Source organism: Sturnira hondurensis, unplaced genomic scaffold (genome assembly GCF_014824575.4).
Source record: "Sturnira hondurensis isolate 20B ecotype Veracruz unplaced genomic scaffold, ASM1482457v3 Scaffold0000396, whole genome shotgun sequence".
Classification (NCBI taxonomy): Eukaryota; Metazoa; Chordata; class Mammalia; order Chiroptera; family Phyllostomidae; genus Sturnira; species Sturnira hondurensis.
This window is the reverse complement of record NW_028073027.1, coordinates 6,160,899-6,175,009: the sequence shown is the minus strand read 5'-3', so window position 1 is coordinate 6,175,009 and position 14,111 is coordinate 6,160,899. Positions and strand designations below refer to the sequence as shown.

Here is a 14,111-nt window from a genome sequence, read left to right as displayed (position 1 = left end):
TAAGTTTTCTACTTTTTAACCCCTTTAGCATCCATTGTTATAAAATACATTTTGAAGATGTTTAGGTATATAGCCATGTAAAGGACTTTTGTTAAATTTTGTGTAGAAAAACCACTTGGTTACTGCAGGTCTGAAATTTCGATCCCTAACCTCAAGCTCCCTTTCTCCATTGGAAAAAAAATCTCTGATTTAATTTTGGTAGCTACAGATTTCTTAACACAACCATCACTGAACAGACTTCATCTCTATTATAGTGCTGAAGTGTATATTATTTTTGTACACATCCTTGCTTGCTTGCCTGTTTCCTCACAAAAGCATATTGAGAGTAGAGATCATGCCTTTTCATCCTTGACATCCCAATGACTACCATATACTTGATGCATTCATTATATAGTCAGCTATTTGAAGGAATAGTGTCTTGATAACTATTGAGCATGAATAAATATTCTAAAAGACTTATCTGTGGGTTCCAAGTAGATCTCTTTGGATTGCTAATGCTTCTTAGATCACACTTCAGGGATCAACAAGTTGATCAAGAATTTTATAAAATTCATCAAAAACTTGAAAATGAATGTAGTATGATTGTATCTAATGTGCTTATGGGACAGGTTTTTTTTTCTTTTTACTTTTACTGAAGTTAGTGTATGTTGTATGGGGACAGTAAAAACAGATTTATTTATGCTTGCTTATTTGGTTTGTAGGGCACAAGATGAACATTCCTTAATACTACAAGTGTTTAGTGTCTTATGAATGTATACAGTTCTCCCTTGATATCTGCATGGGGATTGGTCCCCGGGTCCCACCTGGGGATGTGGAAAGCAACTGTACCTTTCCAAATGACTCCTACATTCCTGCATTTAAATGGGTGAAATTTAATTTCAAAATGCATTTCTTGGGAATTAATTGTTTTTCCAGGTTGAAAATTTTTGAGATACTGAACTCAAACACGTAGGGTTTATTTCTGTATATGAAATGTCTTCGTTTATAATTTATGGATATTTTCAGTTGCTTTATCAATATAAAGAGAAAATAAAGAGACTAAACCATTATGTGTTAACATTTCTTTTTCTGTAGAGATGCCATTGAAAACAACATGGATTTTATGGGATTAATTATAATGCAGAACAAATTAAAGCAAGAAACCCCTGCAGTACTTGAAGATTTGCATAAAGCCAACATTCGCACTGTCATGGTCACAGGTTAGACTTTATAAAAGGACACAGAAAAAATTGAGTGTGACTCTTAGAGTTCAAGATATATAATACTGAGGAATGATCAGTTCATTATAAAAGCCTATTATATAGTGGCTCCATCCTACATTGCCCTGTTTCAGCTCTGAATATTTTTCAAGGTAGAAGATAACATTGCAATACCCTTTTGAGGTCTAAAAAATTCTATTTATAGAGTATAACTACTATATCTGACTGATCCTCCTGCTGTTATAGTAGTATTGGTAATATTAGATAGTTGCCATTCCTTAGCTGTGTGAAATAGTGGCAGCTCTGAGTATTTTTTTTCTTAATGTAAATGATCAGAATTAAGGTATTCACTTATGGCCCTGGGTGATGTGGCCCAGTGGATTGAGTGTGGGCCTGTGAACCAGAGGCTTGCTGGTTTGATTCCCAGTCAGGGCACGTGCCTGGGTTGAGTGAGAAGCAACCGCACACTGGTATTTCTCTCCCTTTCTTTCCCTTTCCCTCCTCCTCTCTCTAAAAATAAATAAAATATTTAAAAAAATATGTTCACTTTAAAGATACTCACTTACGGCTTTTATGTGTTCAGCAAGACTTACGTGGTAAAGGCCTGAACACATTTTCGTGCTTTAGACTGTGAGATTCAACTGGTAGCATACTTATTACTATATAGCTCAAGAACTAAATTTATTAGTGTCCCAGCAGTTCTTGGTTTTTATGACGCCTTCAGAGCACTTTCCATCTCTGTCTCTTTCTGTGCCGTGACTGACTATGGCTCTCTTGTTCCAAGGGGTCTGCCTGGTTACAGGGAGGCACCCTTGGAAAAAGAGTGTGGAGTTTGGGGGAAAAATAATGCTGCCCCTCAGTTCTGATAGCAGTGGGCTCCCAAGGCCTTTGCCAGCTTCTCCTGTGAGCTGACATTTTCTTCTCTTGATCTTGTTCATAGAGTGCTGCTCTTCTTTCCTTCTCATGACTAAGAAGTTACCTGTCTTGCTTCTCTTTACATTTCGTAAAGATTATATTCTTTTTTTTAAAGATTTTATTTATTTATCTTTAGAGAGGAAGGGAAGGAGAGAAATATCAATGTATGGTTGCCTCTCATGAGTCCCCCGCAGGGAACTGGCCTGCAACCCAGGCATGTGCCCTGACTGGGAATCAAACCGTGATCGTGTGGTTCGCAGATCAGCGCTCAATCCACTGAGCTACACCAGCCAGGGCCGTAAAGATTATATTCTTATTGTCTTGTTTATCTTTTAGTTTTGTGTAGTCTTCCTTTTGTAACTCATCCTTTTTTCCTTTTTCTATGATACTACTTTAGTATTCTTGTGCAGATCACCAGTCACTTCTAGGCTATTTCAACAAATATTTATTGAGCAATACCTGCTCTGCATGTAGCACTGTGTCAGGTATTAAATGGACACTACTAGTGAATGACTCAAAAAGATTGAGAATGTATTTGGTTTTAAAAATTGTGGGTTAGAAGGTTCTGACTATTTAGTATATATATGCATGAGATATTTGAGGCTTTCTTTGATAAGTATGTTCTGATTTTATTATTTTTAAGCTCCAAAATTAAAGATCATACATTATCTTCATTTTGCTCAGCCTGTGGGTAGGGGACCCTAGTAGATTCTGAATAAATACTTGTTGGTTAATACATTTATGTTCCTATTTTAATTTTTATGTGTTTTCAACATTTTGAAAATTAGGCGACAACATGTTGACTGCTGTCTCTGTGGCCAGAGACTGTGGAATGATACTACCTCAGGATAAAGTTATTGTTGCTGAAGCGTTACCTCCAAAGGATGGCAAAGTGGCCAAGATCAATTGGCATTATGCAGACTCCCTGACACAGTGCAGTAGTTCATTAGCAATTGACTCGGAGGTAATGTCAAGATGAATTTTCTCTTTTGTAGCTTGCTTGTTTTAGTTTAGTCTAAAGAATTAAAATGTGGTTCATTAAAATACAACAAAATGAAAAGTAAATAAAAACAGAAGCCTGGGTTTCTGAATCATTAGAGTCCGGAATCTCAATGTTTAAATTTTGATAGTTAGATATAGTTGAGAAGCACAATTTTAAGTATACAAATTCCAAAGATTTATCCTAAGTTAAAAGTAGTGATAAATGATGCAAGTGGGCAATAATATTCAGTTCATGGGTCATTTCAAATTGAAGCAGATATTTAGCCTTCTTTAAATTTTTCATTTTTTAATAAACATAAATCCCCTTAAAATTGTGTTTCCCTTTACTTTCATAAATGTTGTAGCTCACTTATAACATTCATTTTATAAATGTTAAACTCACTTCAATGTCTTAAATAAAATATCAAATGAAAGAATTTAGTTTTGGATCTACTGTCTTTAAAATAAGGTAGTATTACTTGGTTTGGCTACCTAAATATTGTTCTGAATGTCATATACACAGGCTATTCCAATTAAATTGGCCCATAATAGCTTAGAGGATCTTCAGGTGACTCGTTACCATTTTGCCATGAATGGAAAATCATTTTCAGTGATACTGGAGCATTTTCAAGACCTTGTTCCTAAGGTGAGTCATTTGGGTTTGTGTATGCATTGACATGAATACATTGTTAACAGTATTTTAAAGAAATTCATATTTTTCCCAGTTGATGTTGCACGGCACCGTGTTTGCTCGTATGGCACCTGATCAGAAGACGCAGTTGATAGAAGCACTGCAAAATGTAGAGTAAGTATTGGTGTGCTTGTGTTTTCTTAAAATTGAATCGTGTCATTTTCAACCCCCCAAAAGTATTAAGAACTAATATTTCACATGTATAATATTGTCCCCTATTAGATAGGTGATAAGTTTGTCTATTTAAAAGAGGCTTATGTGCTCATATAGGGTCTTGCAGCTGAAGTACAATAGCAACAATTTCTATTCTGGGTAATCTGTGAGGTAGAGTTCATTCATTTCAGTTTGACAGAAATTACTGTATAGTTTTAGTAAATTATTATGTTTCAAGTTTTTAAGGGAGAACTTTTTACTGATAGCTCTAAAGTAAGTGCCTAGAGTCTATGCAAGCCCAAGTACTTTGCTCTAAAGATTAGGAAACTCAGGGGCCCTGGCTTGTGTGGCTCAGTGGATGGAGTGCTGGCCTGTGAACCAAAAGGAAATTGAGATCTCAAAATGAGAAACTGATTTGTCCATCTTGTGACAGAAATAGGACAATACCCAGGTCATGTGAGATGCAGGCTGGTGCTGTTTGCAAAGCAACACACCTATGGTCATTGTAATGAAAAGATTTGTTTGTTTCACTGGGAAAATCTTGGTTTCTTAGCTCTCCATAATACTATATTGGAGAAATCTTTAATTAAATATTGTATATTTTAAGAAATTAATCAAAATCTTAACAAATTTTTGTTTCCTAGTTACTTTGTTGGGATGTGTGGTGATGGTGCAAATGATTGTGGTGTAAGTACAATTTTGTGATTTATAGTTCCTTCTTTACTCATCTAAGGCACATTCACAAAACTCAGCCACTTTCCTTTTTCAAACTTTTAGGCTCTGAAGAGGGCGCATGGAGGAATTTCCTTATCAGAGCTTGAGGCTTCAGTGGCATCCCCCTTTACCTCCAAAACTCCTAGTATTTCCTGTGTGCCAAACCTTATCAGGTAGTTCAAATTGAAAATTTTCCCATAACCTCTTTTGCTTGCTTTAATAAAATAAAATAAATTTATCATAGAAACTGATGTGAATTTGTTTGGTATATTTTATATTAACTTATTAGCAATAGATTGACTTTTACTCCTCATTTCTTGCAGTTCTGTTTTGGCTTAGTTCTTTGGGTAGAAATGTGCTTTATTGTAGCTGTTAAATGTAGATGTTCATTTGTCAAGATATGATTGTGGTTTAGGGGAGGAGTTTAAAATGCCTTTATTCACATGCCAACATTTGTTTTCACAGGGAAGGCCGTGCTGCTTTAATGACTTCCTTCTGTGTGTTTAAATTTATGGCTTTGTACAGCATTATACAATACTTCAGTGTTACTCTACTGTATTCCGTGAGTACTGATACTGCATACAGAGAGGGCACTTAGTGTTAGACACATTTAAATTAAGATTTGGGCCTATATGTTTGATTTTGAATGCACCCATTAATTCTGAAACTTAAGTAGCTATGAATGTTTCTGTAGTTTACTATGTTTTGTGTAGCAAATTGAAAAATTTCATTAATATGGAATAACATTTTCCTTAAGGCCAACAACTGGGGCTGAATCTTGTGAACAAAAGATGATTCTTTGTTTGTTTTTTGCCTTAGCACAGATTGGACGTCTCTCTTAGAATTCTTCCAAATGTCAAGCTGTGACATATTTTAGAAGTACAGTTAACTTTGCAGTAGATTTGCAAGAAAAGTCCAGAATGAGAAAAGGTGTTTCAGCCATAGTTGTAGGGCATTATGAGTTTGGAGAAAAAGCTTGGACAGTGGTGTCCCTAGGTACTCCATCTGATTTTACACTTGAAGTGATCTTACTTTAGACATATCTCTGTCCGTGGTGTCCAGCCCACAGGCAGCATGCAGCCCAGGATGGCTATGAATGAGGCCCAACACAAAAACGTAAATGTACTGAAAACTTTTTTTTTTGCTCATCAGTTTTTGTTAGTGTTTGGGTATTTAATGTGTGGCCCAAGACAACGCTGCTTCTTCCAGTGTGGTGCAGAGACGCCAAAAGGTTGGACACCCTGTGAGTCTAAACGAACATTGGTGACATTCCAAGGCATCTTTGCAAAACTGTACTTTTTTATAATTTGTAGATAGTGTGAGGAGGGATGTTGTTAGAAATTAAGGAGACTTCCAAGATACTAATATTCAAGGATATTGAATATTGTGAGTAAAAGTTTGTGTTTTCCTCTTGCCAGAAAACGTTTGAAAGATTTTTATTGAATGAATTATAAGGAGATGCCTTTTACACTAATATATTAAATTGAATGTTTGCAAATACATTATATTTCACTGATTTGAATGGCAAATGTATTTAACTTTTTCATCAGGTCCAAGTACCATTTAGTAGTAATAATAGCGGGTGCAGAAAAACTAAAACCAGAAAAAAGTGGTATGAAAATAGTTCCTGAAAACTAATTATGTTTTTAAAAATTATTTCTGTAGGTGTTAAGTAACCTAGGAGATTTCCAGTTTCTCTTCATTGATCTGGCAATCATTTTGGTGGTGGTATTTACAAGTGAGTATTTTGTTTTGTTATAATTTCAAAGCATACAAAATTCTAATGTGACTTACTGAACTTTGGTAAATTTATATCAGTAATCATAATACTGTGCATACCTCTCCAGATTTCTTGTGAATATTCCCATTATTACCAATAGCTTATATTTTGCCCCATTTATTTTATTTTTTTCCCTTCACTCTTTCTGAAATATTTAAGAATAAGTTTGTTTATTTTGCTCCTTTCCCTCTGAATATTTTAGTATGTTGCCTAAAAGTAAAGCCATTCTATTATATAATTAAACACAATTATAAATATAGGAAATTTAACGTTGATACAATCTTATCTATAGCTGATATTCATATGTTTTGTCATATATTCTAATAATGTCCTTTATACCTTTTTCCCCAGTTCCCTAGCCCAGGATCTAGTCAGGGTTCACAGACTTCATGTAATTATCATGTCTATTTAGTCTTCTTTAATCCAGAATATAGCATCAGCCTTTTTTGGAAGGCCTCGTGACAGTTCTGATGTATTCTCATTAGATTTGGGCTGTGATTTCCTGGTGGGAATATCACAAGCATTCCTTATACATACATCTTATAAGGAGACAGAAGATTTTTTTTTCTAGTATTGGTGATCACATCAAAGTAAATAATGATGGTAATGGGATCCGACCCATTTAATCAAATGAAAATTTACAAGTTGATATTGGCAGGCAGGCAGACAGGCAGTAAACAAAGGAATAAAAGAGTGAATAAATGAGAGAGAAGGAAAAGTTCTTCCTTACAGTAAAATGCTAACTAATAAATACAGAAGGAATGAGGGACTTAAACCATGGAAAGATCCTGCCTGGTCTTACTGACATTTTAGGCCAGGTAAATTTTTTTTCCCCAAAAGGAAAGTGTTTTTTTTTTTTTTTTTTTAAAGATTTTATTTATTTATTTTGAGAGAGGAGGAAGGGAGGCGGAAAGAGAGGGAGAGAGACATGAATGTGTGGTTGCCTGTCACATGGCCCCCACTGGGGACCTGGCCCACAACCCAGGCATGTGCCCTGACTGGGAATCAAACCAGCAACCCCTTGGTTCGAAGCCCACGCTCAATCCACTGAGCTACACCAGCCAGGGCTTAGGCCAGGTAATTTTTTTTATTGTGAGGGACTATCCTGTGCATTGTAGGGCGCTACCAGCATCTCTGACCTCTATCCGGCTAGATGCCAGTAACACACTCTCCAAGTTGCAACAGCCAATAGTATCTTCAGACATTATCAGGTGTACCCTGAGGGCAAAATCATGTTGCTTGAGAATGACTTACTTAGACAGTCTCGAATGGATGCTAAAACTAGTGAATAAAAGTTTGATGAGGAAAGAGATTTTTACATAGTGTCAATATGCAGATTATTTATGTACAAAGAAACAAATGGAAACTTGACAGTGGAGACACTTCGTGGATACCAGTTTAATAAGTAATCAAGGGCTTTTCTAATGTTACTGTTATGTTTATATTGCTTCAAACCTTTTAATGTCTTATTAAGAAGAAGAAATATGTGTTAATTTACCTGTAGTTTTACAATTAAAAATTTAAAAATAAGTTCTTAGTTAAATATACAGGGTGGCGATTAATCTTAGTCTATATGCTTATATTTAATATTCTTTTTACTTGTATTAATGTTTCCTCTGAATTTCATTAGACTGATTTTAAAAGTACTCCTGAGTCATTTTTTAAAAACCTTAAATTGTTTCCATTTACAGATTATTTATGGACATCTGGCTTGGTTTTTGGACATTTTTCATATGAAACATTCATTAGACAAAAACAAATTTTTTAAGTTCCTAAATTAATCTGCTTATGTATTTTATAGTGACAAATTAATTTAGCTATAAACCTGTCATCCTTTTCTTCTCAACATAGTGAGTTTAAATCCTGCATGGAAGGAGCTTGTGGCACAAAGACCACCGTCAGGCCTCATATCGGGAGCGCTGCTCTTCTCCGTTTTGTCTCAGATCATCATTTGCATTGCGTTTCAGTCTTTGGGCTTTTTTTGGGTCAAGCAGCAACCTTGGTATGAAGTATGGCACCCACATTCAGAGTAAGTTGGTCAATTCATTTAAAAATTTGTGTAAAGTATGTATAATATACATGTACGTAAAAAATTTATATCAAAGTTTTGCGTGCAGTTTGATTACACACTTAAATAATTTGGCCTGTATTTGACTTTATATCACAATAACTTCAGTCTGTAAGAAGACGGTCTGGCGAGATTTCAGTAATCGCTGCCAAGATGGGGACATTGGACCAGTTTCTTAATTTGCTACTGAGCCTTGCTTTCCTTATCTGCAAATGAGAGTGTTGAAATTAATCATTAGGGTCTCTTCTAAACCCAGAATGTGGGTGCATCTAACTTTCCTAACCCCAGTGTAGGAAATGACATTTTAAAACCTAAATTCTTTTTTTTAGAAGTAGTATTTTTTAAGGTAGAGCCTACAGTTCACAGATCATGATAACATTAATTAATTAAACATACAAGCAAGTCACTAAGGTAATTTTGTAGATTTAACTTTTCAGGTGCAAACATTAGTTTGGTTGAAGGAGATTGCTTATCTTTAAAAGTTTTTAAAAGTTTTAGAAACTTAATATTACTGTTTGCTTATATGTAAATATAAACACTGCGTATGAAAAAGAATAGGTGAGATTGTTCTTAAGAGTCTTTCCAGATTTGTAGCTCATTAACATTTTTTTACCACTTGACTGTGCTTCTTACGGCTGTTTTAGTAATGGATACTGGGGCTTCTCATACTTGGACCTGTGTTTGACAGTTTTGCCCCCCTAGAGGTAGAGATGAGAGAGCCATAGCTGGAGAATACTGAAGGCCATCTCAGTGCCAAGTGTGTTGCTGCACATTTGCATATGTTACTTTACTCATTCCTGACAGTGACCCTGTGAATGAGCAGGTGGTATCACACTTACAGATCAGGATAATGGGCTCAGGAATTAAATAGTATTTACTCAGTTACAGCTAGAAAGTGGTAGAGCCAAGGTCAAACCCAAGATCTGTTTATCCTTACTATGCTAAAATTACTAACAAAATTTTAAAAGCTAAAGGGTTTTTTTAAATATTTTATTTCTTTTTATTTATTTATTTATTTAGAGAGGGGAAGGGAAGGAGAAAGAGAGGGAGAGAAACATCAGTGTGTGGTTGCCTCTCACATGGCCCCCACTGGGGACCTGGCCCACAACCCAGGCATGTGCCCTGACTGGGAATCGAACCGCAACTCTTTGGTTCACATCCCGTGCTCAATCCACTGAGCTACACTAGCCAGAGCTAGAGGGGCTTTTTAATAATGAAGCTTCTAATTTTTTCACTGATTGGAATGTGGCTCAAGTGGAAAAAATCCTCAGTGTTCTACCTGGTCTATATCTCTTAGCTTAATATTGTTGGAGCTTTTGCTATGTACCTTATTTCTATTTATTTTATAATAGTGACTTACAGCAGGTAAGGTAAAATTGTTTTTTGGGGGGAAATTGGTATTGCATTTAGTAATTTAAATATTTTTTGTGTGTTTTAGTGCTTGTAATACAACAGGAAGCCTATATGGGAATGCCTCACATTTGTACAATGAAACCGAAGATGATCCACATAATATACAAAATTATGAAAATACCACAGTATTTTTTATCTCCAGTTTTCAGTACCTCATAGTGGCAATTGCCTTTTCAAAAGGAAAACCCTTCAGGCAGCCTTGCTACAAGAATTGTAGGTTTGACATTTATTATGGTTTCCATCTTGCTTATTTTCTTTAAAAATACTATAAGAAGACTAGAGTGAAAATTGTGATTTATATGTTTACTGTCTTGTTTTCATGTTAGCTTCCACCCTAAGTTTAAAGTTAAAGCCACCAGTTCTAAATATTCCTGGTTTTCACATTCCCTTAGTTCTGGCTCCAACTTTTATTTTCACAGTCCATTGCAGAGTTAGAATTAGGAGCAGGAACAGAGGTTCCTCAGTTGGAACAGAGGGTGATACGCTGTGCTTCGGGCGGTCTGCACAGCACCGCTGCCTGTTCTTCGTTTCTGACACTGGTGCAGCCAAGTGTTTACCTGGAATTCTTCACTTCCATACGCTTTGCATCCTGCAGAAGGGGCACATAGGATGGAGACTTGGGCCTCGTAGACTTATCTGCCATAGCATTTTTAAAAATTAAATTGTTGTAAATTAAGTTTATTGGGGTGACATTGGTTAATAAAACCATACAGGTTTCAAGTGTACAATTCTGTAACACATCATCTTCATACTGCATTGTGTGTTCACCACCCAAAGTCGAGTCTCTTTCCGCTACCATTTATCCCCCCCCTTTGCCTTCTTCCTCACCTCCCACCACCCTTTCCCTCTGATAACCACCATACTGTTTTCTGTAGTTTGGGTTTTTTTTAAAATTCCTTCACCCTTTTCACCCAATACCCCAACCCCTCTTCCCTTCGACAGCCATCTGTTCTCTGTATCTTTGATTCTGTTTCTACTTTGCTAGTTTATTTTGTTCATTAGAGTCTACATACAAGTGAGATCATACAGTATTTGTCTTCCTCTGACTGGCTTGTTTCACTTAGCACACAATGTTCTCCAGGTCCATTCATGCTGCCATGGCATTTTGATTGATCAGAATTACGGTTTATGGAAAAAAGTCAGTTTTCTTGTATAAATTGCCAGTTTTATTTTTTAATTGAGAATATACTAATTAATATATGGAACAACTTAATTCTTTTTTTTCTGTAATAAACTTTAGACTAGGGCAGCATCTTGGAGTGAATAGTGGTTACTCTTTTGCTGTGGTTGTGAAGAAATGCCGGTGTTCTGGTTGGCAGAATGTTAGGTCACAGATTCTGATGTGTCATGGGGGTGACAGCTGCTAGTATCTCCATCTCATGCTGGAGTTTCCAAGGTGTTTTCACATACGTTACCTTGTTTGTACTTACACCCAATGTGGTTTGCATGGCAGGCTTCATTACTTTGTATTTAGGCAGGTAAGACTGTTTGAATATAAGTATAATATTAAAGTGTGTATTGACCTTTTTTTAGAGAACTGATTATTTTGTAACAATTAGGAACGGTGTTACAATCATATGGAACTGTGTTGTAGGACAAAAGCCTTCCATAGAAGATGTATCACTATAGAATTCTCGGTAATTAAGCTTAACTTACTATAAAGTGAATTTAATATGTGACATTGATGTTCATGCTTTAATTTTAGTTTAGTATATTTTTTAAAGATTTTACTTATCTTTAGAGGAGAAAGGAAGGAGAGAGAGAGAAATATCAGTGTATGGTTGCCCCCAGTGTGTCCCCTGCTGGGAACTGGCCTGCAACCCAGGCATGTGCCCTGACTGGGAATCGAACCATGATCCTTTGGTTTGCAGGTCCATGCTCAATCCACTGAGCTACACCAGCCAGGGCAGTTTAATATTTCTTAAATTTCAAGGAAGTACTGAGCATGCCCAAGGATAGCTAAAACATCTATCAAGGAACAATGCTTTCTTTGTATAAAGAAAACTGATATTCAGATTGGTTAGTAAATTATGATAGCCACATCAGAAAAAGTTAGTTTTAAAGATCTAAGTAAATCCACCCTGTCTATACTTCTCCAATTAAAAAAAAAGAATGAGGAACTGTTAGTAGCCTATTTTTAAAATACATCTTCTATATTGTAATATTTGGGAAACTTCAAAAAAATTTCAGGTTTAGGTATTTTGTATTCCCTTTTAATTGCAGATTGACTTAAATAATAAAACTTAATTGTTGACCACAGGACTGTGCTTTTAAAATGTGTATTAAAAATTATATTTCAGCAGAAATACAGCCACAAAGCCTTTGTTCTTAAGTGGCTTGCGCATGTCTGTGAGCGGATAAACGGAGTGCACATTGTCATGAGACATGCCTCCCAAAAAATCCAGTGGGAGCAGGAAAGGCAACAGAGGCATGTTTTGCTGATTTTCACATCTTTTTGTCTGTGGAGTTCCCTCATCTTGGAATAATGATGAATAAAGAAAGAAACGTAGGAAAGAAAAGGACTAAAATAAAGCAATGTACAATGTAAAGTATAAATACAGAAGGAAATGAGTGGGGAAAGATTAAGGCTTTACAAGGGCTGACAGCTTTTTATTTTCACTTACAGAATAGACAGTTCATAGTTCTTTGTTAGTGCCTGCCAGTTGCTGTTCTCTGTATCCAAACAATGTAATCTGTTAAATCAGTCTTGAGATTATTTTTAAAAAATCAATCTTAGACATTTAAGTCATTCTCTCTGGAGTTTTTGGCTGTCTTCTACTGATTCTATTTGATTCTAAGTAAAATCTAATTTCAGTCCGTGGTTACCCATTTTCAGCTCTAGCTTAGCTCAGTTATATTGTTTGACTATACTTATCATTTCAAGGGCCATGACGATATGACTAAATTCTTGCACTCTTATTTGACTACATGTGATTTCTTAGGATTTTGGCTTCAGTTTTTGCCAGTTTCCTATTTGATCCCAATCGACTGCTTGTGAAATCTGTCTCTTCTCAGTCTGTGAGGGCATTATTACTTACTTGCCAGGATCTCTCCTACTCTTGGCCTATGTATCATTTTCCAGTTCGCCTGCCTGAATTGATTGGAGCAGTTATCTAGCGGCCCTGCAGGTGGTCTTCTAAAACACAAGGACCTGAGTGAGGAAGGGGGCATGGGAATAAAGAGATGAAATTTGTGGCTATAGGTCAGAAGATCCTAGTTAGTGTTTCTGAGGAAGAAACGAGAGAGGTATAAATCAGCTATAGAGAAGTATTGTGGGCTTTTCTACTCTATGTGAGGTTTTGTTTTTGAGTCATTAAAGGAAATATGAAGGAAATTCTTTATGGTGTCTTTGGTGTCATATTCCATCAAAAGGATCTGGTATCATTAACAAATCTGATGCCATCAGCTGGGACATATTTAATAACTTTAGTTTACATATTATTGCGCATTTTAAGTACTTAAATGTACTCTTTCCTAAGGGACCCTCATATTTCTACTTTATGGTAAAATTTGACTCAGAATGACTTGCTTGTGTTCACAAGCTTTGTGGCAGAAGCTAAAACAATCTAAATATTTAACTTAAGGAGCACACTCCCCTGGCCCTTAGTCACTACCAGCACAGAATTTGTTTTGGTAGCTGTCTTCTGGTGAAGAGTACTTGCACTCTGATAGGATTACTAAGAAATTAATGACCAGGCCAGGAGAAGTGAGGTTGAGAGCGTAGTGTACTGGAAACTCATACCTCTCAAATGCACAGCTGCTTTTTCCATTCTTGGTTGAAGTCCTTATTGGTCCTTTTATTTGAGTGATTACATAAATCTGCCAGCTATCCACCTCCCATGTCAAATGAATAGTGTCTCTTTTTCTCTCCCTGGAGAAATAGAGGACATTCAATTATTTGTTTTCTCCTTTGCATAGAGATCTTGGCAGAATTTTAGAGGTGTGATAAAAGGGGGCTGCTTTAGAAGAAAAGCATGAAGATTTGAGAAACAGTGTTGAGGTAGATGTAAGAAGTTTCTGTGCCTGAGTAAATTTTTTCATCTTGCAACATGCCAGGAACTAGATTGCAAATCTGTTTTTGCTTATAGCTGTGAAAATGCGATAGAATTTGAAAAACATTAAATACGGGCTTTACTTTATTGGAACAAAAGTAGTTCTGTCTCCACATCTCTCTTTGGCATTTGTATTCTGACCATT

At 36.0% G+C, this 14,111-nt stretch overlaps 1 protein-coding gene across 4 annotated transcripts in view; it reads left to right on the top strand.

The window, feature by feature from the left end:
- Positions 1 to 14,111, top strand: part of ATP13A3 (ATPase 13A3) — an 87,614-nt gene that overhangs the window by 56,251 nt on the left and 17,252 nt on the right. For all 4 annotated transcript variants that reach the window (XM_037040125.1, XM_037040136.1, XM_037040145.1 and 1 more), the window contains 10 exons: positions 1,075 to 1,199; positions 2,903 to 3,078; positions 3,619 to 3,741; positions 3,821 to 3,900; positions 4,584 to 4,626; positions 4,717 to 4,826; positions 5,119 to 5,215; positions 6,319 to 6,391; positions 8,285 to 8,462; positions 9,940 to 10,127. In XM_037040125.1, coding sequence (XP_036896020.1) covers positions 1,075 to 1,199; positions 2,903 to 3,078; positions 3,619 to 3,741; positions 3,821 to 3,900; positions 4,584 to 4,626; positions 4,717 to 4,826; positions 5,119 to 5,215; positions 6,319 to 6,391; positions 8,285 to 8,462; positions 9,940 to 10,127 — 1,193 coding nt within the window. The remainder of the gene's footprint in view (positions 1 to 1,074; positions 1,200 to 2,902; positions 3,079 to 3,618; positions 3,742 to 3,820; positions 3,901 to 4,583; positions 4,627 to 4,716; positions 4,827 to 5,118; positions 5,216 to 6,318; positions 6,392 to 8,284; positions 8,463 to 9,939; positions 10,128 to 14,111) is intronic.